Below are 26,852 nucleotides of genomic sequence, written 5' to 3'. Positions count from 1 at the left end.
AAGAATTTAGTCATGTTTTGAAAGGAAGGTTAGAAACATATTATGAATCAGGACCATTTTATTACAAAAAAAGGTCACATTTTAAGCTGTATTTGTATAAAAGGTACTACATTTTGCTAATTTATAGCTATCTGATACAAAGCCCATAGGCAGAAGTCTTCAAGCCAGGAAATCCCCCCCTAGAGGTTACTATATTCTCTTCTGTTTATAGAAAGAAACATAGGAACCCCTGGATACCTTTTCTTTCATGCCATACAAGAAAAGTATCTGTCAATGCACAAGAAAGAGAAAGGCAGAGATTTTCGTACACCCCTAAGACATGCTCTAAGATTTGAATAGCAATTGGAGCAGCAGGTTTTTCTCATCACCAACACCACCAGAACAAGTGTTGCAGATCTGTTTTAATTTCTCTGTTCTTAAGGTATGAAAGTTTAGTTGTAATGTTCTTAAGGTATGTATGTTTAGTTTTGATGTTTATTACTAGCTTCAACCATACAGATCTTTCTCCAGCTTTCATCAATTTTTTCATTCCCCACATTGAAAAAAGCACAAAAGCACCCACGACAAAGGTTAAAGAAAACAATCTATGATTCTAAGATTTCTTATTCCCACAACAATCCCCTTTAGCTCGCCTTGTTTGTTGGGAATCCTGTCAAAATTTCATGTTCTCCAAGTACTCCGACAAAGCTTTCAAGTATGGAGTTTCTCAAGTACTAGATTGAACCTCAATAACTATCCAAATCTTGATCAAGTCTAGTCTGCTTAGTCAGTTTTCTGAGTTCATCATTGATACCTAAACTGTTTCAAATTTAACAAGAAAAATATGTGCACGACCGTATATGAGCAGGACAGTAGTATACAGTGACAACCTAAATGCATCAAATGCATACATTGCATATAAGAGCTTAAAGGACAGAAAGAAATCAAAGAATAAAAGGTTTCCATGTCAAATGAATCATATAGTGCACAATAATATTTTAGACCATATAGCTTATTTTCTACAGTTTGTTGTTTTTCCCACTCGTCCATTGTAATTAAGCACTGTTCTAAAACAACACATTCAAATTTATGCATATGCTTTGGCCTGAACCATCGATCTCATAGAAGTGTGTTCCTATATACTTCTGATTATTCATTTATTAATAAAATAAAATAAAATCTGCTGTCCATAATTTTCAAAAGCATGCTTTCATATTCTTTTGACAGGTCAAAAAATGCAAGGAATCATTCGAGCCATTCCTATACTTAGGCATGGAGTTCTACAGCATTCACATGTGAGGGATGCAGTTTACAGATTGAAAATATTTTCACACTTCGAACGCATTTCCTATACTCGTAGTAAGGAACATCAAGGTTTGGAGAATACAACAATCGCCGAAGTTCTAGCAGCAAAAGGAGAGGGTCCAGATGGTGAAGGCTCTTTGCTCTGGTGCTGCACTGATGACACTGTTTATGATGCTGTCAAACATGTACGCATTTTTTCAAGCTTCAAATATACATACATTACTCATTAACCCATTCAAAAAAAAAAAAAACCATTCAAAAAAAAAAAAACTTAACTCATGCATAAACACAAAAGCATACTTGATATGTATGCTTCATGAGATGTTAACAGTTGCAGCTGCTAAACAGTTCAGTTCGTCGCTATTTAAATTCACATAAAAATGTACAAATTGCAGATGACACAGAAAAATGTTGGATCTTTGGTGGTTGTAAAGCCAGGGGAGCCGAAACTGATTGCTGGAATCATTACTGAAAGAGGTAATGCCTATCCCACTTGTTTGTTAAATCAAGTTGTACCTAAATACGATGATCGAGTTTTACACAATTCGATCGGCATTCCAGGGAAATAGTTCAGGGTTAAACTTGAATCCTAACGTACAAAAGAAAAAAAAATCATTCACAAATTGCATAATTAATAGAAAATGGCACCCTCAGGTTTACACATGGTTGTTAATGCTTTCATAGAAAGTTTAATTGTTTTACAAATTGTCATAATCAAATGACTTATGCAATTTATGAAAATTCAAATTTCACTCCCCCAAATAGTACAGTTACACTTTCATGAATATAATAAAGTAATTCAATGTTTTCCTTCAACTCAACCATCCTGCTTGTTTTCTATTCTTGAACTGAACACCAAAACAGACTACCTGAGGAAAATAATAGTGCAAGGAAGATCCTCCAAATCCACAAAAGTCGGCGAAATCATGACTGATGAGGTTGATCTCTCCATCTCTTACTGTACACAATTCAATCTTTTCCATGCACTTGAGATTTTCTCTTGCCGTTTTTCAAACTGCCATCATTTTTTCAATGTCTTCCACAGAACAAGCTCATTACAGTGAACACAGATACAAACATTCTCCATGCGATGCAACTGATGATAGGTAAGCTATAGGCGTGTCCTTGGAAGGGTGACGACCTGATTTTGAATTTTGAGTATCATGACAGTAAGAAAGCAAATTTCAATTGAGAAAATCAATGATGGGATTTGTGTTTGCAGAGAAACATATTCGGCATGTGCCAGTAATAGATAAAAGGATTGTGGGCATGATTTCAATTGTAGATGTTGTTCGAGCAGTGATGGAGAAGCAGAATGACGAGGTGAAGCGTTTGAATGAGTTCATAAAAGGCGATTACTACTAAAATCAAATTAACACAAATCTTCATCAGTTAATGTATCCCTCTCTACTTTATCATCCTTACTTAGTGATGCATAATCACTAACATGATCCAGGTAAAATAGCATGACCTTTTCACTTGAAAGTGGAGAAAAGACATCCATGATTACAAAATAAACCTTCCGTTTTCCAAGAACTCCATATAAGGAAATGATAATGTCACAAGAAAATCTGCATTTCCAAAATATTGTACCCATTCACTTCGGTAATCACGATCTTGGCTGAACCAAACTGCCACAGACGCAGGAAAATGCCAAATTTAAAATAAGTTGAGGAATGGCCATGAAATGTGTGGATAAATATTATTAAGGAAATGTGTGGATAAATAGTATTAAGGAAATCTCTCTCTCTCTCTCTCTCTCTCTCTCTCTCTCTCTCTCTCTCTCTCTCTCTCTCTCGCATCCTTCATTTTTTTGTTTTGGTTTTTTAACACTTTGATGCCTTATGTTTTGCTATTATTAACAAACAAATTCCTCTTATTATTTATTTTTTGAATGGTAGTGAAAAAATCATCCTCTTATTGAAGAATTAGCACATCAATGCCAAACATTTCCTATGCTCTACATTTCACCTAAAGTAATAGCTGTAACACAACCTAGCGAAGTGAATCTCTATAAGGTATTCAGCCAATGGAACCCAAGCAGAAGAGAATTTTGGCATCAGCAGATCTAATCAGTCAGAAGTTGACAACTTACCTTGTTATACCAGCCCATTTTATGTTCTCTTTTCATTTGACACATAGGGTACTCACCAAAAGAGGGCATGCATTATGTTATTGCTGATGCCTTTGCTCCTTTGTTGTCTACAAGAATATGCTTAAAAAATATGTTGGCCAAACTAAAGATTGTCTAAAAAAATTATGTAAGATCTTACAAGCATGTCTACCATTATCTCTGAATGCGCGCTCAATTGTTTGGCAGCATGAAAGCTTTTTCCATGGCATATTAGTTTATCAAGTGATGGGAGAGCGAGAATTGAAAGGCAATGATTGAGGAGAGGGTGAGAACAGGGAAGAAAAACCCTTCTCAAAATAGAGTTTCTGTTTTGCACCATCTCCCCACTCTTGCCCTCTGGATTCTCTCCCACTTCTCTTACCCCTCTCTCAGCACTTGGTAAACTAATATTCCATGAAAAAATGTCCATGATTGCAAAACATGGCCCTCAATAAACATAAATGAACAAAAATCTAAGGGCAGTGATAAATTCACCCCCCCCCCCTTCTATTACTATATTCACCCCTTTTTTTTCAAAATGGACTTCACAGCCCACACCATAGGATGGTCTAAACCGTCCATTTGATGGGCCGCAATGTAAATAGGTTATGCCCCAAAAATCATTTCAATAGGATGATCCTAGCCCTCCAATCTATAGAGGTTTGATTATATGGAATTCTCTATAGAACGGAGGGAAATGATCACACCATGGAAATAATTTTTGGGGCACAACCTATTTACATTGTGGCCCATCAAATGGACGGTCTGGATCATCCTATGGTGTGGGCTGTACTGTCCATTTTGAAAAATAGGAGGTTAATATGGTAATAGAAGGGGGCAAATTAATCACTGCCCAAATCTAAAAGATGTTTTTGAACATTACCACCCTCCATTCGAATGTGTATGCTCCACCGGATTTTGTGGCTACATCTGGGTCACGAAACTAAATAACTTTGAACCAATGGACATGATTCAGATCCAGCTGTTGTGCCCAAATCATGTCCTAGTACCATTCAGATCCTTTGGATCCATCGGGCCATTACACAAGTGTCTAGTTTCATTTTTGTTTTAATTTTGTATTCAAAGAGATACATCCCATCTGAACCTAATAAGCCTCGGAAATAAATTAGATTTACATCATCCGATTGATTACATGTAAATATATATTATCTTCCTCAGCCAATGACCATCGTCCAATTGGCGCAAAAATTGCTTAAACCAATAACACAGCTTGGTTTAGGATTGTCCCAAAACCGGCACATAAAATAAGCAAAGCAATAACATACATATTATGCTGCTGCTAATACCTAACAAACTGTCTTTTATCTTCTCCATTCCGCTGCTTTCCGTAAGGATTGCTTTCACTGAATCCATGACGGCCGCTTCCTTCAACTTTACGCGTCTTCTTCCTGAACTTTGAGGCGCTGCTATCTATACTCAGATTTATCTTTGGAGGAGAAGAAAAGCAGAATGAAGCAGCAATGGCCTGCACCAAAATCCAACACAATCAGAATGCCCAACAATAACAAGAACCAGATATTCCTTACTAAGACCAAGCTTTTAAATTTCGGCCAAATTTTGGATTTCAGTTGGGACCGAAACCGAAATCACAAGAACTCGAAATTTCGGAAATATCCCAAATTTCGACCGAAAAATGAAATTTTTTTTCACATATTTACTATTTTTCCGAAATTTTTGGCATAATAATGTAATGCCCTTTTTTCCAGAATTTCGGTTTTGGCCCGAAACCGAAACCGAAATTTGAAACCTTGACTAAGACATATATTCTTGTTACCTGAAGATCAAGGCGATGAACATTGAATATGTCCTTCATAGAATGCGAATTATATGCTAATATATAAGACCTGTAAGCTTCTTTAGCTGACTTGTTCAGATAATAGTTGTTTGCCACAAGTTTTTCCTGCATAGTTTCTTGTCAATTTTATAAATCTTTTGGTCAAAACAAGCAAAACCAAGACTGCCTCAGAGGGAGCATACCAGGTGGGACTGCACGTTCGCGAGTTTCTTTTCATCAAACTCGTATTCTTTCACTGGTACTTTGGCTGCCTGCTTGAAATAAAAAGTAGAATAATCAAGTGTTTCCTTTCAAATGTGTCCCATCAAACACAAGGGGAAGTGGTATGTTACAAAAATACAAGACCTTGAGATAGCGAAGAAATTGCAACTCCTCCGGTATCAAAAACAGCAGGGCATGCCCTTTTCCACCTTCCCCACGAGCCGTTCGACCAACCCTGTGAATATACTCCTGAAAGTATAATTTGAAACCAGAAAAAGTCATGGGTAATTTCTGGGATGACTTACTTGGTCATCTTTTTTGAAATGAAACTTGCTACCATTAAAAAAAAATAAAAATTTCATGGGTAAGTCCACAAGGACAGCTGCAAACATGGTTTTAAATTTCGTCCGAAACCGAAATATTCCGGCGGAAATTTCAGATTTCCACCAAGACCAAAACGAAATTCGTATGGAATCGTTTTTTTATATAGGACTTTGCCGTAATTCCGCCAAAATGTGGAATTTCCCTTTTATAAGATTTCCACCGAAATTTCCACTGAAATTTTAGAGAAACCAAACTTTTTCCACAGAATTTACAAGATTTCGGCCGAACTTTCCACTGAGACTGAAATATTTCGATTTCCATTGCGGCCGAAACCGAAATTTAAAACCTTGCTTCAAAACAAACATTGAGAATGATCAGAAAATGTAGTAGGCACCTTTGGCTCGTCTGGAGGGTCGTACTGTACAATCCAGTCCTGCAAGAAGAAACAAAACCAGATATTTTACTTGCACACAATGCTATTCTAGAATAGTAACAAACCATAGGTGGGAGCAGGAAAACAAACCACGGCAGGGATATCGAGTCCACGAGCAGCGACATCTGTACATAATAAAATACCCTTCTGTGCCTTGCAGAAGTCAAAGAAGGTAGAAGTTCGTTTCTGCTGCTTTTGCTTTCCATGGATATCAAAGCAATCAACCTGAATGTATTTGAGCAGCTCTGCATGGTATTTGACGGAGTTACACGAGGAGAAGAAAACCATCACCTTTTTAGACAGATTCCTCTTCAAGAAAGAATATAGAAGAACAAATCTCTTGGCACTAGGCACCACACAGTAGCCTTGCTGCAACCCTTCAACAGTGACCTACATTGTTCAACAGCTTGTGAGTGTGATTTGATGTTAAAGATTGAGGAACCACCGGAAGAAAACAAACAAACAAACAAACACCACTGGAAGGCACTTCTAAGTATTATACCTTGGACCTTCCATCATCCACTCCAATGTATACAGGAGTCGTCTGAAATGACAAACGTGCAAGATCTTCAACCTGCAACATATATTGTTTTTGTGAAATTGGTTGGCCTGGCAGACATGCAGGTGTAAATTTGAATAAGAAATACAAACCTTTTTAGTCTGGGTAGCAGAAAAAAGAGCTGTCTGCCTCTCCTGCACAGCTACCATCTCAATTAGCACAAAACATCATTACCAAATATATAATAAAATCATTTAATGGAAATTAAGTGCCTATGGAATTGATCAAATGATATCAAAAAGTCCAACTCTGCACTGCAGGTCAGTACTGCATCTCACTGATATCATGTAAATCCCAGGCTTCTGAGACTTAAACAGCAGGGTAATTCTCCCTGTGATGAATGAGTGCCATAAAGATCTAAATTGCAACTCTGATCTAATATTTATGTAAACACTATGGCCCTGTTTGTAAACACCAAGGCCCGGTTTGGATTGCAGAAAAACATTTCGCTCAACATTAGATTATTTGAAATTGATATGACTAGGCATATACAGATCAATCTGATTAAGGATCACTAAAATTACCAGGTTACATCAATGAAAGGTGCAAGATAAAAATGACAAAAATATAAAGCCTACCTTTGGTAAAAGCTTGATGATTTGCTTCATTTCTTCCTCAAAGTTTGCTTCCAATATCCGGTCAGCTTCATCAATCATGAGGCACTGCACGTCAAAGAGAACTCTTAGAAACACTAAACAAAAAGCTAGAACTTACATATTTAAGAACTTAAATTTGAATAAATAGCATACAAATCCATTCTCTTCTAAATGAGAAAATATAACAATAAAGTTGAGATATAAGATAATATAACCTCCAAAATGTCGCATAATCATTAATAGGAAGAAATAACAGATGATCCAAATAAAATTTTAACAGGTTTTGCAATTTGTTGTCATATTCTTACAAATCAAAATCAAATTACAGTAAGAATATAGACTGATAATCAATATGTTTGGCTCAAAATGTTTGGACTTCACATTATTTGCTAAGTGAGCTGCCAGAGGAGGAATGGAAAATGTCTTTGCCACTGTTACTGAGCAAGGTTTAATCCTGTTTCAGTTCACTTCTGAAGAGGCAGCTCTTGCTAGACAATCTGAATGCCCTTAACTAATTGGAAGAAGATCCTTGTCATATAGAGATGATCTGAAGAAAGCAAGGAAAAGGTATTGCCCCTCAAACACTACCAAGGATCAAGATCTCAGGCTTACCGCTGTGCCATTGGACAGCTCCAATCTTCAATGGAGCATCAATGTTTGGGAGGGTGGCAAAAATAGAGCCCCTTAAGGCCCAATTTCAAAAAAGACAGCAAAAAAAAAAAAAATGGAAAAAATGCAGTGAATAAAAGATTCCAATCCAGAAGTTCATGGCTCATTAAAGGAATTTCCAGTATGAAATCTGGACCAAGAGAGAATAATCAGGGGTTCATCTCCAAAAACCTAAAAAAGAAGGGAAAGAATCGTTCCCAAGTTTTCAGGCTAAGGCCACCTGCCCACTGTTCAAAAACAACCCGGGTCAATCATCAACTTGCCCAAGTCGACTCCCTTTTACCTTGGCCAAGTTCCCGCCCGAGCCCAAATTTAGCCTTACCATGTTAATTAGAACTCATTTGACTCACCGAAGATAATGAATCGATCATTGACTCACCAGAGTCAAATCCCTTATACCTTGGCTGAGTTCTTGTCCAAGTCTGGGTTTTGAAACACTGCACCAACCAATAAATCTATGGCAATGGAGTTGCCTTTACCTTCAGATTTTTATATATGAACCCTTTAGTGGACTGAAGATGATCCAGAAGCCTTCCAGGAGTTGCTACTAACAGATTTACCCCCTTCGCAAGGCGTTCCGCTTCTCCCCTTCGAGACGCACCACCAATAACCAGTGCAAGGGTCTGTGTGTGGTACTTGAGAAGGTCCTTGGCCACAGCATGTGTCTGTAGAATTAAAAAGGGAAGATTAGTCAAGCGGGTGATCAACTTTTCAGAAAGAATAACACCAGAGTTATGCTCGAGTATATCTTGTCAGAGATAATACAACAATAATGACTTGAGACAGGAAAGACAAAGTGACATTCAGACCATAGAAAAATGCAATGGATTGTGAATGCCATTTTCATTTATGAGTTAAAGCTTGCAAAACCTTTTACCAAGTATTGTCTACTTATTATTATCTTGTTTTCAAGTAAGGAATTTGTATTGAGTATGAATATTATGGCATACATCCCATAACACTATATTAATGTAGCAAAATCTGACAAACAACTTATATTGGACCATGTGCCTCCCTTGGACTACAATATTTTGAGAATCCTTTTAACCTTGTCTTCATAGCAAGCTCCACTCTACTTTTGCTCCCAATTTGAACCATGTGCCACCCTTCTTCCTCCATCAACAGACCAAAAGACGTTGTCAATGCTAATTCAAGGACGTTATGTTTCAAGAACTTGAGGTTTTCTAAATTCAACAAAATACATACACAAGCCTAAAGCAATTTGGCTCTAATCCCACTTGTGTTTTTTTTTATTGAATGGTGCCTCATCCCACTAGTATGTATTTAAAATCCAGTTAATTATAATTGGAAGTTCCATAATGAATGCATGGACGTAAGTTGTAACTTGTAAGTGCATGAAGGAAGACATATACAATAATATAAATTTGATGCAAGCTGAAAATTTTATGAAATGAACAAGATTATAAAAAGTATACCTGTATGGCAAGCTCCCTAGTTGGGCAAATGACAACAACACCAGTCCCATTGCGGGGACTAAAGTGGATGTGATGCAACAATTCAACAGCAGGCACCAAAAAAGCAAGGGTCTTTCCGGAACCTGTCCTTGCAGCCCCAAGTACATCTTTACCTTCCAGAAGTGGTGGGATAGCTCTTGCTTGAATCTGCAGGAGTAATTTCAAAAAAAAAAATCACCAAAAATTGAAGTTTCTAAAGAAAGGCCCTCCACAAAGGTGAGAGAAATATAGCGGCACTATAAGACAGCTCATATAATACAACAAGACCATAGCCACGTAAAACCAGAAGTATAATATAACCAGATCGTATCAAGTTACAAATCGGTATATTCTTTTTCAACTAGACTGTCATCTATTATAGCAGTGTGTGGTTTTATGTGGATCCGTTTGGGAGGTAAATGATCTCACAGAGTATCAGTATGTGTTTCAGTTGTTGATTTAATAGAGTTGGAGCCACTGTGATATGTCTAGGTCATGTCAGCCAGCCTGAAACTCCAACATGAGTGCCTTGAGCCATGCAAACAACCACTGGAAATGGCCGGGAGTTCATGATTGAGGCACTAAGCGAATTGGAAAACAAGAAAAGATAATGATAGAAAAATCCCAATACAAATAAGATTGATTTCCATTTTATCTGTCAGAAAGATAAAAATAGTCACCAAGTTATAACCTGGGGAAAAAGCAAAGCCTCTTTTTTTATTATGGGCATCATCAAGGTCCACATATCAACCACCACAATTCTCACTGACCGTTGATGCTTTTTATCATTGGAGACTTGGAATTTCTAATTCTAGGGAGGAACTGATGTCTTTGAAAATTAAATGAGCTTTCTTTGCCAAGATGTCTTTGAAAATCAAAATTCATGTAGTTCACTCCCCTCCGTAATTTATTACTTGGTACTTTAGATTTGTTTGTCCTTGAAAATTAACTTGTTTACTTCTTTTGGTTTTTATTTCATTCATTAATTTAGTTTATTTTTATAAAAAGTACCCTCATGCCTTCATTTGTGGAGGTAGTTGTGAAGATACTTAAACAACTAGTATCAGGTGTTTCAATTGTTGTGTTGATAAAGTTGGAGTCATAGCAATATGTCCAGGGCATGACAGCTATTGTCTAAAACTCGATCATGTACCTTGAGGCATGCAAAGCACCACTGAAAATGGCCGAAAGTTCATAATTGTGGCATAAAGAGAATTGAAAAGGCAAACGATAATGAGAGAAAAAAACAACAACACAAATCTGATTGACTTCCATAGTCTTCATAAAAGGACATGTCAGAAATATCTGAAATACCCATCTCATCACAGTCTGCTTTCCAACTTAATTTGTGAGCGGAAAGTGCTACTGACGTAGTGTACACAAGCTGTGAAATGGGAACAATTCTCTATTCCAGGTATTTAATTAATCAGGTAGAAAGGATTTCCACAATACTTATATAGTTATATTTGAAACTACATCAACGAAGATGACGCAATTTAAGGAATTAAACTCAAGGATCTCTTCAACTAGGAGGAATTGATGCAAATTGATTAAGCCCACATCCTACAAGCCATCATCTGAAGAGAAAATTCAAATAATGGACAGATTTTTGCTCTTATTATTTTTGGATATTCTCAAGGAATTTTTGGAACATTTAGGGGTTTAAGAAAAGTCAAGTTTGGTAAAGATTGGGTTTCTCAATTAGCAAGTTATGTAATTGGGAACTTGGCATTTCAGATTAGAAAGTGTTGGACTAGAAACAGCCTAAAGTTAGTAGGAGATTAAGATTTTTTTTTAATGGTAGTAGGAGATTAAGATTAGAAGTAGTTTATTAGTACTTTCATTTAAAAGCTGATTTTCTCATTGTAAAAGCACATTTTTTATTCAGTTGCATTTCGTGGGCATGTTCTTTTTGCTTCTAGTTTTGTACAAACAGCTCAAGTAAATATTAATTGCTTTTCTTCATGTTTTGTTTAGGTATTTTTCATTGTATTTTCTGAAGGACAAAATTGTACAAGTAAATGTAGGCTTGGGCATTGCTCATTGACCTAATGGAAAAATAGCAATCAATTAGCAGCAGCCAACGCTAGCCAAGTATGATGTGGGCAACAGGGAAAAAGAGGAGACCAACAAGAAACTAGTCACCTCGGCAAAGTTGCCTTTCGGTTTTTTCATTTTAAAAGCACATTTTTTATTTCATTGTTGTTTGTGGGCATGTTCTTTTGGCTTCTAGTTTTGTATTGCTTATTCATGTTTTCCTTTGAATTTCTACATATCATTCTTGAATTAGGGTCTATCATCCATTCCTGATGTATTGTCCTCTAGGACACTAGCTTTCCTCTCATTTATGTTTTTTTTATTATTTATAAAAAATTCACACTGTTTAGAATCTATTAAAAAAATATAACGAGTTCCACCATACATGCCAGAATCTGTCCAATGCAGCAATCCTTCAAGGACATTGAAGCAATCCCATCCAATTTTGAGTCTCTTGCCTATTGACTCCTAATAAATACACAGCGCAGAAGGAGAGCTTGAACGGTTGAACCTCAACTTCATTCAAACCCATTTTGCTTATAGGGCCTAAAAAGGAAAGGATAATCTGACAGTTCACTTGTCTCAAGGTTCCACCAATACTTGAAGGGTCTGGGTTGCCGAGAGAACAACCATAAAAAATCAGCTCGATGCTGCCCTCCGGTGGCAGATTCCATCTTGCAATTACCTTTATGCTTGAAGCCTTGACCCCAAGGTATGTTTTTCAGAACCTCATAATTTCTGTAATTAAAATACAATATGATCCAGGGTTCTTAGGATTAGTTTTTATTTATGATTAATTTACGGTCATCTTGTTTATTATTTATTTATAAAGTATTTTAGTCTTTTTAATTGCATTTATTGATCCTAGATGTGAGGGATGCCGACATCAACCAATGGCCCACCATACTCACTTATTACGGCCATAACCCAACTACCCTAGGTCCAAACCCAACACCCACCACTTAAACTCTAGGAGGAAGCCTTTATATCCTATTGGCTATTTCCCCATGGCCCACCACTTAACCTTTAAAACACCTTATAACCTCATTGGCTGCCCCTATAGACCACCACTTAAGGACCTCACTCTTTTATATAAAACCCACATAACCCCGTTTTACCCTAATTATTAAAATTGAAAAGAAAACTCCTCCGCTTTCCCCACGTTTGAGTGCCCCCCTCCCTCGCTTCCTCTCTCTCTCTCTCCCCCCCAGACTTGCAACCGCACTCCTTACCCCTTTTCTTTCTCTTCCCACTTCTCTCTCTCCCTCTTTCTTTGTTCCTTATTCTTTCTTTCCCCTTCCCTTCCTCCCCCTCACAGCTGAGGTGCAGCCGAGACCTTTCCCCCCACTTTCATTGTTCTTTCTGTCTTCCATTTTCTCCACTCTTCTCCCCTACACCCCACAGCTATGAGCACCATCTTAGCTGCCCCCTATTCCCACATCTCCTACTCTCCTTCTCTTTAGATCACCCTAGCCTACGATTGTGGCTTCCTGGATACCTCATGCATTATGAGGAACAAGGTGCGAATCACAATATGTCACTCCCAGGTACGAATCCTACCATCTCGATTTTTTGCAACCTGTCCAATAATCGTTTCATCTTTAAACATTGACACACTCATCACCCCGCCCTGATCACACCATCTGCCATTATACCCTTACCTCCATTGGATACTATTTGCATCATAGTTAGGCTTAGGTATATTTAGTAGACCTGATTTCTATGATAGATTTGATTGAGATCTTACTTTAATCCCCACTAGTTAGCTGTTTTTTCTTTAGAACTTATTGTGTGGAACATGTCTGGGTTTCTTCAAGTACTATTTGATGGATGAATTTCTATGAAAATTTTAGCTGAATTTAATTATCATGCTTTGTTTAGTCTGATTTGGGAATGAATTGTGCGGCACAGGTTGAAGTAGACACCTTTTTATGCTCCAAAGTTCTCAGAAATTAACCTGTAAACTCTAGTTTTCCCAGAAATTAACCTTTTTTTATCCTCAGAATTCCTTCTACCTCCTCCTTAGTGACTCTCTTCTGATCGCCAAGCTCTCATTCAAATGAAATGAATGATATGTGTTTTTATCTTTCTTTCTTATTTGTAGTGATTATCGTTTTTGAGAATTAGGTTTTCAATATTCACGACAATAGAAAGCTAGAAGCAAGACAAAAAGGAGAATGAACAAAGATTCAAATGGGACATTAACTATATCAATACTAAGACTATTATAATCATTATTTGCAAAGAATTAAATTTAACTCCAAAACCATTTGCATGTAAGATTATAAACAAATAAATTATTTTATACATAACAAAAGAGGCCTTAATTAGCTACCTCTGTCATGTTCTCGAATCCCATATCTCTAATCGCATTCATGGTGAGTTCGGAGATGCTCAACGAAGTGAAAGCTTCAGTACTCATGATTCCAGACGTGGTGCCCTTCTGCACCTTCCGCTTCTTCACGCTCTGACTTTCTTCTTCTTCTTCATTGTTATCTTCCCCCAAAACCTCATCTTTCGAGGCTTCTTTCCTTTTATTCTCCACGGTCTCGACTTCGCCCCCATCCGAATCTGAGGAATTATTTATCTCTGCTGCGTTGTTCTTTTGGTCATCTTCTTCAACTGGAAGAGTTCTCTTCTTCTTTTTTGTCTTCTTCCTCTCATCGTAGATTTCTCTAATGGCAGGCATGGCGGCTTTCTTTCTCTCGCGCTGCAGAAGAGTTAGGGTCTGTTCAGTTGAGCAGCAGAAACGGAAAAGAAACGGAAATGACTTGGTAGTGGGAAAAGAAAAGGAAAAGAAACAGCTAAGAAAGCTGCAGGTGTGTGCATTCAGTTGCCGAGGAAACGGAAAAGAAACAGATAAGAAATTGCATTCAGTTGCCAAACCCCTCTCATCCTTTTCCCAACCCAAATAGAGCCCATCCCAATCAAATCCTATCCAGATGATAAATAGATACATAACCTAACTCTAAAACAGAACACAACCCCCTTCATCTTCTTCCCCAACTCCAAAAACGGAGCGAAAAAATGGAAACAAAAATTAAAGAACAATCAGGCATTGAAACCCACAAAATAAACAAGTCCTCCTCTCAAAAAAAATGAGTCTAAAATGAGTCTAAAATACAACCCACAAGCCAAATAAACCCCAGATTAAAAAATGCCTAAAAAAGAAAAAAGAATCTAGATCATGGGAGAAGATGCCGCAAAATACTGAAAATGCCCAAAAAAGATGAAATCAACATACCCTAACCTAAACCCTACAAACCCTAAACAAACCTTAATCCCTAAATCAACAAACCTTTAATCCAACCCTTGGATCTGAAGAAGAAGAAAACGAACCTAAAAAGAACACTGAAAACCCCTATCCCAACAAGAACCCTCGGATCTGAGAGAGGGAGGGAGATAGAGACGGAGAGAAGGAGAAGAACAAGCTAAAAACGACGAGAGAGAGAGAGGTAGATCTTACCGTACCGAAGCTCCGGCGACGTCGAAATCCTCGTGAGGAAGACGATGGGCTCTCAAGAAGAACGAGATGCGTGGTCGTCTTTTGTATTGAGATGTGAAAAAGAGTCCCGATAGATTACGCCCTAATCTCTCTTTGAACTGAAATATTTCACTGATACTAGAGGACACGGGTGTGTCATGAAGAGTTGAAGACTTGCCTATTTTGAGGAATGATAGAGTGAAGGGCGCCCTTGCAAAATCCAACTACAAGAGCGCCCCCATCAGTCCATATCAACAAAGTGCATTGCCATTTTAATGCACTTTGTTGATATGGACGGATGGGGGCGCCCTTGTGGCCGGTTTTTGCAAGGGCGTTCTTCATTCTATCTTTCCTCATGTTTTATTAAACTATATCAAGTTCTATCGAGCGGTTGAAGAAAATGGACGAGGGCTATGATGAAAAATAACATAAATAAGGAAATTAAGTGCATCCATCTATAATGAAAAAATAACATAAAAATGATGAAAATACTCTTCAACATCAGGAAAATAACCAAAATACCACTCTTTGATAAAAATAAACAAACTTCCCTTCTCTTATGATAGTTTTCACCAGTTAAGGATGGTTTTATCCTTTTTCACTAGACAAGGGTATTTTGATCTGGGATCCGACTTCAAGTTCGTCACTCGTCAAAAGCTTTGATCAAAGAGATGGATTTCGCCAATTCAACCAACGGAGTTGAAAAGTTCAATAATTCAAAATATTTAAATTGAAAATCTTGCATAGAGTCTTATCTCTGCTCTGTTTGGTTGCCTGGTTTTTTTTGTTCCTAGGAGTTTTGTGGGAGAGTAAGTTAAATTTTGGTTCCATCCCATGTTTGGTTGCCTTTTAGCACTAGGTTTATTTTAATCCCACTCTTGTAATGATTACTTGTGGGGTGAATTTTTTAATCCCACTTTTGTAATGATTGCCTTTTCACCCATCCCAAGATAACCCCAGGAACAAAAATATACTCAGGAAACAAAAATAAGCTTGGGAAGAAATGTTTTCTACCCAACAGTTCAAGCAACCAAACAAAGGTTTTTTCTTTTTCCCACCATAATCCGGTGACCCAAACATAGGATTTTTATTTTACCAGGATACTTCCAGGACTCCTTTTTTCCCACCTATCTCCCAGGGTATTTTTTTCTCCCACATAACTCCCAGGAACAAAAAAAACCCGGCAACCATATAGAGCGACGGTAAGATTTGTGAGAGATAGTGAATGGTGCAGTAACAGTGAAATCTTTGTAATAGAGGAGAGAGAAAATGATTCAATTTGTGCGATGCTCTGAACGTGATATACAGAGAAGATGTGTATTGTTTGTTTTGAATAAAACAAAGGAATTATATTCTCTCTTGTGGGTTGTCGACCTGTGTAACTTGTGTTTGGTTTGTGGGTTGTTGCGCTTTGTCTCTTGGTTTTACAAGTCGTATTCGAGCCACTTGTGTTTTGATCTTTGATTTTCTACAAGTTGCTGGTGGAAAGGGAATTGTCTGTGTGAGCGTGTGTATCTAGTTTGGTTCCTTCCATTCTTGCCTACCGAAGGAGATTTTCCCCTCTTGATTAACTGATTCTAGTCTTTAGTTTAAAATTTGAGGAGGTTTTTTCATTTTTAAGAAAACTTTAGGCCCGAATTGTTTTGGGTTTGGAAAACGGATTGTGAGTCCAGAACTGATGAGTGGACTCACAATCGGTTCTCAAAATGCAAAACAAACAGCCCTTTTCAAAAAAAAAAAAAAAATGCAAAACAAACAGGACCTTAGACCTTAGTACACGAGACTGTCAAAATTTCAGTAATAGCTTGCATCTCTAGTACTAGTTTTTAAAAAAAAAATCATAAAAAGGGATTAAACAAGTGTATCAAATTTCAAATTTCCAATTCTTGCATTCCATACTTTTTCATTGCCCAGGGCAATTTTTTTATTTGGCGGTTAGATTGAGGCACGAGCGTCAGATTTTCCTCCCAATGTCGGCAATGATAGTCGTGTGAGGACACATGTTCAAAATAATTTGAACAAATATGGCCCGTTGATCTGATTTGCCACATAATGAGTGGACGATCTTGACTCAATTTGACCCAAGATCAGCAATTTCATTTTCACAAAAGGGCCCACCAAATATCCCAAGTATACAAAATTCAAAAATTCACACAAAAGTCGGCGGTTTTCGTGCTAAACTAGAAGACCATCACCAGCACAGCACATGTTCTCTCCTTTTTCGAATGTTTCTTCTTAAATTATATTATTATATAAAAGAAAAAGAGAAATATCCGTTCCTTTTGTTTTATTCTCATATAATCAAATCAAATCCTCACAAAAGCAAAGATACCATTTGCATCAATCTTTAACTTTTCGAATTAGAGATTAAGAAAGAGATGTCGACTGAGATGGAGGTGATAGAGGAAGAAGAGGAGTATAGATGGAGAGAGGTGAAACTTCCATTGTTGATACCTGTAGTTAAAGAGCCAGAGGTGGAGAGAGAAACTGGGGAGAGGAGAAGAGGAAGAGACGTTCTCATAGCCATAGATCATGGCCCCACAAGCAAACACGCCTTTGATTGGGCAATCGTTCATTTCTGTAGACTGGCTGACACCATCCATCTCATCCATACTGTCACCAGTAATCAAACTTCCTTTGGAGAAGAGAATTAGAATTTGTTTCCCAGAATTAATTCTATGTACTGATTTCTCCTTCTTTCTGTTTCTGTTTTTTTTAGGTCTGGAGAATCAGATCGTTTGTGAGACGACACGGGAACTTATGGAGAAGCTTCAGGTGGAGGCGTATCAGGTCGCAATGGTGAGTGGAGTTTTTCTTTTTCTTTTTTTCTTTTTTTGTGGGTAGATTTTGAGATGGGTTTTGGGGGTCTTTTAGGTAAAAACGGAGGCTCGGATTGTGGAAGGAGATGCTGGAAAGGGTATATGCAAGGAGGCTGAAAGGCTGAAGCCTGTTGCCGTGGTGATGGGAACCAGAGGAAGGAGCTTATTCAAAAGGTCTTTTTTTAGTTACTGATAATGGCACTACGATGTTTTGATACTTGCACTAACTTACATTGTCTTTTCTTTTCTTCTTTAAACGGCTACCAAATGTTATCACTCAGAAGTCAAAAGCACCTCAACCATTGAGCTACATGCCTACACCGGAGTTCCCAAAAAGCTGTCATAAGCGAAATAAAAAAAGAAAAGACAAGCTGAGTTTGTGCAATTATTAAAACATGGTAGTGCCTATCATCAGAAGCCTTTTTTTTAATTATTGTTTCCTATACATTCGAATGATCTGAGGTGTTCATACGATTGGCCTTGCTTTTGATTATCTATGGTCTAAAAATAACGCTGATAAAATGTGAATTGTTTGTCTTTGGGACACATGAGATCCAAAGCAAGGCCTATCGATCAACCGCAGTTAGTGGGGGTGCTACATTGTATTTTAATGAGGTCTTGCCCTACTGATGCATACCTCTGGGTTCATAATATCATTCTTCTGGATCAACTTCATTATATAAGAGCGTGAAATATTCCAAGGGCCTATTGTTGGGCAACTATGAAAAAAAGTTCATTTTTTTTTCTTGGAAAATAATTTCCAAAAGGGGTGGAAATGCCATTTCCCATTAAAAAAACCAATAACACCTTTTGGGTTTCATTCAGCGTGTTGCAGGGAAGTGTTAGTGAGTACTGCTTCCACAACTGTAAATCTGTTCCCGTTATAATCGTACCAGTGAAAGGTATCTCACCATTACTCTCTACATACTAATCTGAAACATGTTTCTTGAATTATCTTCATCACCTTCATGTAATTTCATTTTATTTTTCTATTTCTTTGTTTGGCTGATGCAGGAGAGGAATCAGTGTTTTAAAACACAGCTGTTTGAGTTCCTATGCTTTGATGTCTGATTCTGAAGTTTCGCATTTGGGTGTTTGTTCTGGGTGTATAAAAGCTTCAATAACTTTTTTTTCTTTGTTTGTGTAAGAACAACTTTAACCATTTACTATCGAGAGATTTGTGTGTGCAAGGTTGGAAATGAATACTTTGTGCATTACATACGTCCATTCCTCACATGGGAATGCATTGACAAAACCTTGCTAAGTTGATTGAATGCCACTATGACCGAACCGGTCCTTTTGAGACAGTTAATCTTCATTCTGCACATTGATCTTCCTTCGAATCCAAATCAAGTTTTATCCTATTTTTGGAGAGACTAGAGATCTCTCAATTTACAATAATTTTGAACATTGATCTTCCTTTGAATCCATTTATTTTGAATTTACTCTTTGTCGTGGTGGTGAGTGTAAACTACCATCTTGACCATACACACCTGAATATACCACACATTATTAGACCGTAGATAGCATTGCAATGCAGCAATGAAGGGTGGAGATCATTTCATGTGTTCTTCGGTAGCATATGGATTTATGATAGATTGGACAAAGTGTCACACAAGAAAGGCTGATGGTTAATTATGCTATGGGTAATTATTAATACAATACAAGTATATATGCAAATGCTTTGGAAAGAATCAGCATTCTAATTTTTTTAAATGGTGGAGATTTATTATAATGAAAAAAACTCACATCCAAGGGGATTGGAACACAGGAATGTAGAGACAGCAGATGAAGAGATAACAAACATAGTCAAGGAGATCAACTCAGGCAGGTGCAAGCCTATCCGCCTCCCTATTGCGGATCTCAGGGTATGCTGGAATCGAACTGAATGACCCTCCACAGTGTCCAATATCTCATGTATCATCTCTGAGAACCTCCAAGGGGAGTGTAAGTGCCATCAAGCCATCTGATTACGTTAAGGGAGTCGGCCTCCACAATAATGTTATCTAAGTTTTCTCTAGTAACCACTCTGATGCCTTGGAGAGCAGCCCTCACTTCTGCTTCGGTAGAGTCCTTTACACCAATAGGCCTAGAGAAAGCCCACTTGGTATCACCAAACTCGACTCTGATAAGGCCCCCAATGCCATTGCCAAGGCCAGAACCAGCATTCTTAGCATTATGAGTATTAATCCTCCAAGAAATCTGTGATACTAAGGATCACATATCCATCTTGAGATTGTTAGCTTCCAAGTTGCCTGCAAAATAAATGGGCAAATGGAGATGTATTACCATTCTCATTAGCATGAACAGTAAACAGTATCAGTGAAAGGAGAAAAGATTAAAGCACCTGCAAATGGTTGAGATGGAAAAGTAGATAACCTTGCTTGATAAAATTCGTTGTAAAGGGTTTGTAAATCAAGATCCCAATTAGAAGAAGATCCATGGGCCTGCAATACATGTAATGTGATGATGTAAGAGCCGAGGGAGATGAATAGGAAGTGAAGTGGTGGTTCTTCACTTCTTGTTTAATTTAGTTTCCTATGTAAACAGATTAAGGAAACTTTATATCAGTGTAGAAAGAATACATGAAAGTACGAGTCTGTGAATGTTTCAGGCACTGATACAGGGGCGCTTGTAGTTCTGCGAAGCGCCATGTCGTGAGGATTTATCACCATATCCATTCCACAACATGCAACTACCGGGGCGCTTGTAGTTCTGCGAACCGCCATCTCCTTAGGATTTATGGCCATATCCATTCCACAACATGCAACTACCTGTTGCACTGGATTGAACTGAGGGTTGGCCGGATTAACCAATTCCGACGACATTTCGGTAGCAGGGAAATTGCCATTGCAGGCTGCTGGGAACATCTGTGCAGAAATATTAAACCAAAAGAGTTATTTAAAGTAGATGGATGGCTAAAATGCATCAGTATTAATCATTCATGGCTGAGAAAAGAAGCAGAACAGAAGAGGTAGACAGAGAAGATTTGTTATCTGGTTACAAAAAAAAAATGCTATTTAAGGTAAATTCCTTTTGTAGATATAAGGGGGTTTTCTCTGATTTGTGAGCTCCTTTGGTACATCATGACTAAGCAGAGATGGGTTCATTGATAGGGTGGGCTCTACCATGGATGGACCAATGGATAATCCTAGCCATCTGATGAATGGACTTTTGCTAATTGAATGTTGATCGTGAGTAATCGTTTGGTTTTCTAACCGTCCATTTAGAGGCTGTTGATCGAATGATTAGGATCATCCGAGGCATTTGATTTTCGCAATATGAAGCATTCATGATAGGATCCAAAATGCATTGGGTTCAAATCCAAATACCGGGTTGGTTTCAATGAAAAAAAAAACTCATTTACTTATCTTAGAAAGTATAATATAAAATTGGTTGAAGAATTTCTTACCTCCTTTTCGAAGAAGTTATCAATGTTAAAATCGAGACTCGGATTCACGGTGGAGAGTTTCATGGACAAGGACTGTGTAAAAAACAAACCCACAAGAAAAAATCGAGCTTAGAAAACGCTAAAGAAGAAGAAGAAGCCTGAGAAGGTAGTGACTTGTTACCTCAACTTGTCTCTGAAGAGATTGAACGTAATTGATTATTTGGTCGATCATTCCGGCCTTTCCAGTGATCTCGTTACACCCAGGGACTAAATCCTGCAGATATTTCATCCTCTCGCTGATCTTTTGTCTTCTCACCTACATTTCCTAGCCAAATCACTAAGCAATTCGAGCAAAGCAATAAATAGGGAATAAATGGAACAGAATACTTACTCTTTCTGCCAAGCTATGGCTGTCTGTGGCCTGCCCTCGGCGAGCTCGGACATGGATGAAGGCGGGTTTTTTATCCTCCAAGTTCTTCAAAGTATCCAGAGAAGTCTCTCTGTTGTTGTTGTTGTTTTGTTCTGTCTCTTTGGACTCTGCTTCCTGTGCATCTCCTTTCATCCTCTTGTGTATGCAGCCATCTTCTACTACAGTAGGCTGGAGATCCAAATACGAATTTTTAAAAATTGTTGCCTCTAATTTACCCAATGTTTTCTACATCAATTTATAGGAAACATAAACTCATTATAAATATTTCTAACTTTTGTTCAAGTATAAATGATTAAATAACACCAACCTTGCTTTTAGAGCATCTCGGTTGGTTTTGTTGAACTCTAAAAGCTTAAGCTTTCGTAGTAATTAATTGGTTGTTTCACAATTTTAAATGTATAATTCGTAAAACTTTTGAAAATTCATTTTTAGAACGTGGAGGAAATGCCAATAAACACTAGGAAGAGACCTTTGGTTGCTGTGCCATATCAGCTCTTCTCTTCTTGGAGCTCTCTTTCCTGACTGAGGAAGCAATTTTCTCTACTAAAACGGGATTTGTAGCTTTCTCCTCCATCACAATATTCCCAACAGTACTGGAGATGGAGTGGTCTAAACTACGTGAATTCGTTTCCACACTCGTAAATCCAAGTGGGGCTACGAATGTTGCCCACTCTTCCTCAAATACACTACTTGGTATTTGATACTCGGAAAAATCCGTCCACCCATGTTCCGAAAAGGTATCATTCTTAGATGACGAGATTGAAAATTCCGTCATTTCACCTGAATTTTGCATGGGGAAGGACTGGAGCTGTTGCGTGGGAGAGAGAGAGAGAGAGAGAGAGGGAAGAGATTTAGATGGGTATATATCGTTCGTTTTGGTAGAGTTTTGTTCACGAGTAGGGGTAGAAGTTAGGAAGGGGGAACTTGGGATTGCTGTTTTGGCTTTCTTCTTCTTTCATACAATTTGCAAATGCAAAGTAGCTAATTGTATGAAAAAAGACGATGGGGTTTTATAGATAGGAGAAAAGAAAAGAAGGGTCCCCCGGAAAAGAAGGGTTCCCGGGTTTTCAGTCTTATTTTCACTCTCCCTGCATTACGTGCACGCTCCACTTATAATGTGATTTGACGGAAAGGGTAAACTCCAAAATTGAATGTTTTGAACGTGCACGTTTTTTTAGACGTTCTCTAGACTAAAATGCCCTTTCCCTTTCGTCTTATTCTTCTTTTCTTTTATTTTCTTTTTTCTTTTTTTATTTTTTAAGATATTTATTTTAAAAAGAAGAAGAAGAAAAAAGGAGAATGGGGAAGGGAAATAATAAGAATAAAATACCCTTAGTTTGTTTATAATTTATTCGATACAAATTGGGGAATAGGAAAAAAAAAAAAACAAGTTGGCTGGGGTCGGAGCAGATTACTAACTATGGTATCCATTACTAGAGGCCATGAGTTGTGCGCCCACTGAAATGACCGCCATACATAAGAGAGACAGAGCTTGACGTCCAAGATCACGTGGGGGTTTCACACGTGTCAAGCAAGTATTAGTTAGAGAATCCACGTGGGAACTGCAGTGAGGGATCCGTGTTTGCTCTGACATGCAACAGTATGATGACATGGAAGGTGACAAGGTTCTTGAATTGTTTTTTTGTTCAAAGGGGAGAAAGAATTGTGGCCAAAACAGTGACTAAAAATAGAAACATGCACACATTAAGCATTTAAGATCTTATACGCAAACTAAAATTAGACACAAGTAAACAAACCACCCTTTCAAATTTATGACAATTTAATCAAATTTATGAAAGTCAGAGATAATATTGTTTTACTTTAAATTAAAAGATTCCAACTTTTCATTAAGACTAGAGGCCATACAACATATCCATCATAAGCCTCAATCTTAATCCCTCTACGCAAAACAAAGCGTTGATGACAGTGCCTAATTCTTTTGGCTAATTCATGATCCTAGTTACTAATTAAAATTTATTTTTTCAAACAGAGAACGGTTTCTACACACAATTGTAGATAAATTATCTACACATTAGCTTAAAATACATTGGAGGGCATATTGTTTGGGTGATCTAAACCATTCATTTGAATGGCCCTCACATAGATAGGGTGTCCACAAAAAATCAGCTCCATAGGGTCATCCCAACCCTACGATTTGTGGAGGTAAAATGGACGTGTATAAACTTTTATAAATCTGTCCATTTTTTGCCTCCACGGTTCGAAGGGTTAGGATGATCCTATGAAGCTGATTTTTTGGGCACACCCTATCTATGCGAGGGCCCATCAAATGAATGCTTTGGATCACCCAAACAATGTGGGCCCCCACTGTATTTTAAGTTAGTGTGGAGATAACTTATGTGTAGAAACCGTTTTCTCTTTTTCAAATTGGGTTTTAGACCTTTAATTTCCATCTTGTTTTTTACTGCCTCTTTTTGAACAACTCTCCACCCCTTCAATCAGTCTACGCCCTGTTTATCTGAACCTTTATTTGAGGTTGAGTTAAAATGAAGATGTGAAGTCCCCCCACTACAGCGTAGCGGGGTTCCACATTTGACTGATCTGAACTGTTCAAACGATACGTCTTAGGTGTTGATTATACTCACGCTCATCACCCACTTATAACATCCAAAAATGTGAATTATTTGTCTTTGAATCTGAACCGTTGCTTATATTTTGTTTTGACCGTCCATGATCAACAACAAAAAAAAAAATACATAATATTGGATGGTAGGATTTGATTATTGGTCTATTTTTTGGGCCCTACGAGGTTCCAAGCAAGGCTATAATAACATCAGATACTCCAAGGGTATGTTGTTTGGCAACTATCAAACAATTTCCATGATTTTTTTTTCTTGGAAAAAGAATTTTCCAAGGGAATGGAAATATCATTTCCTGTAGAAAAAAAAAACAGTAACACCGCTTTTTCTTTCAGCGTCTTGCAGGGAAGTATTTCAGTGAATATTGCTTCCACAACTGGAAATCTGTTCCAGTTATAATCGTACCAGGGAAAGGTATTTCACCATTACTCTCTACATACTAATCTGAAACATATTCCTTGAATTCTCATCATCACCTTCATGTAATTTCATTTTATTTTTCTATTTCTTCGTTTAACAGATGCAGGAGAAGAATCAGTGTTCTAAAACACAGCTGTCTGAGTTCCTATGCTTTGACGTTTGGTTGATTGGTTCTGAAGTTTTTTTGTATTTGGTTTTTTGTTGTGGGTGCATAAAATCTGTAATAATTCTTTTTCTTTGTTTGTTTAAGAACAACTTTAACAGTTTACTGATCATTCGGTCTCTGATGATTGTCCTCTTGTTCTTGACCCCAGATTGGAATCATGGGGTCCTCCGCCGTTTAGATTTGAAATTGCTTGGCTTAGAGATCCTTGTATGGAGGAAATTTTGGGAGGTTGGTGGGCTTCTTGTCTCGCGGAGGGCCCGGCTGATGTGGTGATTGGTAAGAAGTTAAGATATGTGAAGAAAAAGTTAAAAGAGTGGGTTAAAGTAAAGAAGTTACAATCTTTTGGGAGAAAATAATGGTTGGAGAAACGTATATTGGAGTTGGTTGCTTTAGAGGAGAGTGGTCTGGATTCAGAGGAGGATGGGGAGGAGTTGGGGAGGGTTAAGCTAGAATATAAAAATGTGCTTCTTCATGAGGAGATTTCTTGGCGGCAAAAATCAAGGTTGAAGTGGTTGGCTGAAGGTGACAAAAACACTGCATATTTTCATGATATGGCGAGTGCTCGAAGGAGGAGGAATAGAATTGAATTCCTCAATGAGAATGGAAAAATATTGTCTGATAAGGAAGATGTTTCAAAGGCTATCCTTGAGTTTTTTTAAGTCTTTGTACTCTGCTGATGACATTACCCGTCCTATTCCGGAAGAGGTGGCTTTTGGTAATCTGAGTTTGGAGGAAAATAATATCTTGGAGAGGCCTTTTGAGGAAGAAGAAATTGAAAGAGGAGTATTCTCTCTAGCTAAAGACAAGGCCCCTGGCCCTGATGGTTTTAGCTTAGTCTTCTTTCAATCTTGTTGGGCTTTTGTTAAAGATGATATTCTAAGATTTTTTTAAAGATTTCTTCGAGGGATTGTCTCTTGATCGAGGAACAGGAGCTACCTTCATAGCGTTGGTACCGAAGGTGGAGGGTGCTTCGAAGGTGTCTGACTTTCGTCCAATTAGCTTGGTGGGGTGCCTCTATAAAGTGCTAGCAAAAGTTTTGGCTGAGCGCCTTAAGATGGTTCTTCCTTCTATTATTTCGGATAGTCAGAGTGCTTTCGTAAGTAAGAGACAAATTTTGGATTGCTCCCTAATTGCTAATGAAGCTATTGATTCTTACTTAAATAGTGGTAAGGGTGGGGTGTTATGTAAGCTTGATATGGAGAAAGTCTATGACAGGGTGGATTGGAATTGCTTGGATTACTTACTTGGGAAAATGGGTTTTGGTTATCGGTGGAGAGGATGGATGAGGAAATGCATCTCTTCAGCTTGGTTCTCTATTCTAATTAATGGCTCTCCTAAGGGTTTCTTCAAGTCATCTAGGGGCTTAAGGCAGGGGGACCCTCTTTTCCCCTTTCTATTTGTTATTGTTGCTGAGACTCTGAGTAGATTGATGTATAAAGGAAGCAGGATGGGTTTGTTTGAAGGATTCTTTATTGGGAAAGATAAAGTGGAAGTGTCTCTCTTACAGTTTGCAGATGATACGCTCCTCTTCTGTGCTCCTGATATTAGTCAAGTTCTAAACCTTAAGGCAACTCTTAGATGTTATGAAATGATTACTGGCCAACGCTCCAACTTTCTAAAGTCTAGGTTGTATGCTCTTAACACCTCCCCATCTGTTGCTTGTGGCTTTGCAAAGATTTTGGGTTGTGCTTTGGATTTCCTGCCCTCTTCTTACTTAGGTCTTCCCTTGGGGGTTGGTAGACCGCATAAATCTTTATGGAATCCTATAGTACAAAGAATTGAGAGAAGACTGGAAACTTGGAAAAGAAATTTAGTATCTAAAGGAGGAAGGTTGACTTTGGTTAAGGCAGTGTTGGCTAATATTCCTGTATATTATCTTTCTTTGTTTAAATGTCCTGCGAGTGTGGTGTTGAGAATTGAGCAAATCCAGCGTAGGTTTCTTTGGAGAGGCTCTGATAAAAAGAAAGGCATCCCTCTGGTGAAGTGGGAATCGGTTTGTCTTCCCATCAAGTGTGGAGGTTTGGGTATTAGAAGAGTAAAAGAATTTAATCATGCTCTC

General features: G+C 37.9%; 4 protein-coding genes across 5 annotated transcripts; 2 read left to right on the top strand and 2 right to left on the bottom strand.

Annotated features, from left to right (window-relative positions):
- The first annotated feature begins 278 nt into the window (after positions 1-278).
- Positions 279-3,030, top strand: LOC143846216 (CBS domain-containing protein CBSX3, mitochondrial-like). Its single transcript, XM_077354645.1, has 6 exons — positions 279-421; positions 1,207-1,469; positions 1,680-1,761; positions 2,149-2,222; positions 2,330-2,390; positions 2,507-3,030. The coding sequence occupies exons 2-6, from the start codon at positions 1,215-1,217 to the stop codon at positions 2,647-2,649; spliced, it is 615 nt and encodes a 204-aa protein (XP_077210760.1). The 5' UTR covers positions 279-421; positions 1,207-1,214; the 3' UTR covers positions 2,650-3,030.
- Positions 3,031-4,497: 1,467 nt separating this feature from the next.
- LOC143892632 (DEAD-box ATP-dependent RNA helicase 27-like) lies at positions 4,498-15,106 on the bottom strand. The gene is made up of 13 exons (XM_077397379.1): positions 14,958-15,106; positions 13,822-14,196; positions 9,432-9,617; positions 8,475-8,660; positions 7,309-7,392; positions 6,823-6,864; positions 6,674-6,745; positions 6,262-6,561; positions 6,133-6,171; positions 5,559-5,663; positions 5,396-5,464; positions 5,193-5,318; positions 4,498-4,883 (listed from the first exon to the last, which is right to left on the bottom strand). The coding sequence occupies exons 2-13, from the start codon at positions 14,173-14,175 to the stop codon at positions 4,698-4,700; spliced, it is 1,749 nt and encodes a 582-aa protein (XP_077253494.1). The 5' UTR covers positions 14,176-14,196; positions 14,958-15,106; the 3' UTR covers positions 4,498-4,697.
- A 2,061-nt stretch (positions 15,107-17,167) lies between these two features.
- Positions 17,168-18,992, top strand: LOC143892631 (universal stress protein PHOS32-like). The gene is made up of 6 exons (XM_077397378.1): positions 17,168-17,187; positions 17,246-17,592; positions 17,690-17,769; positions 17,845-17,963; positions 18,615-18,691; positions 18,804-18,992. Exons 2-6 carry the CDS (start codon positions 17,349-17,351, stop codon positions 18,821-18,823), a joined length of 540 nt encoding a protein of 179 aa, XP_077253493.1. The 5' UTR covers positions 17,168-17,187; positions 17,246-17,348; the 3' UTR covers positions 18,824-18,992.
- Positions 18,993-19,399: 407 nt separating this feature from the next.
- On the bottom strand, positions 19,400-22,676 carry LOC143892630 (uncharacterized). Of its 2 annotated transcripts, none has more exons than XM_077397377.1 (7): positions 22,080-22,676; positions 21,572-21,778; positions 21,362-21,496; positions 21,202-21,273; positions 20,375-20,659; positions 20,169-20,236; positions 19,400-20,044 (listed from the first exon to the last, which is right to left on the bottom strand). In XM_077397377.1, the coding sequence occupies exons 1-7, from the start codon at positions 22,401-22,403 to the stop codon at positions 20,029-20,031; spliced, it is 1,107 nt and encodes a 368-aa protein (XP_077253492.1). In that variant the 5' UTR covers positions 22,404-22,676; the 3' UTR covers positions 19,400-20,028. The 2 variants fall into 2 exon arrangements, with proteins under 2 accessions (XP_077253492.1, XP_077253491.1); XM_077397376.1 differs by having other exon boundaries at positions 20,137-20,236; positions 22,080-22,675.
- Between the last annotated feature and the right edge of the window lie 4,176 nt (positions 22,677-26,852).

The sequence above is a fragment of the Tasmannia lanceolata genome, unplaced genomic scaffold, assembly GCF_043159265.1.
Source record: "Tasmannia lanceolata isolate RefF3 unplaced genomic scaffold, GAP_Taslan_0.1 ptg000015l, whole genome shotgun sequence".
In the NCBI taxonomy this organism is placed as follows: Eukaryota; Viridiplantae; Streptophyta; class Magnoliopsida; order Canellales; family Winteraceae; genus Tasmannia; species Tasmannia lanceolata.
The sequence above is the reverse complement of the archived record's forward strand: the minus strand, read 5'-3'. Positions and strand labels throughout refer to the sequence as shown.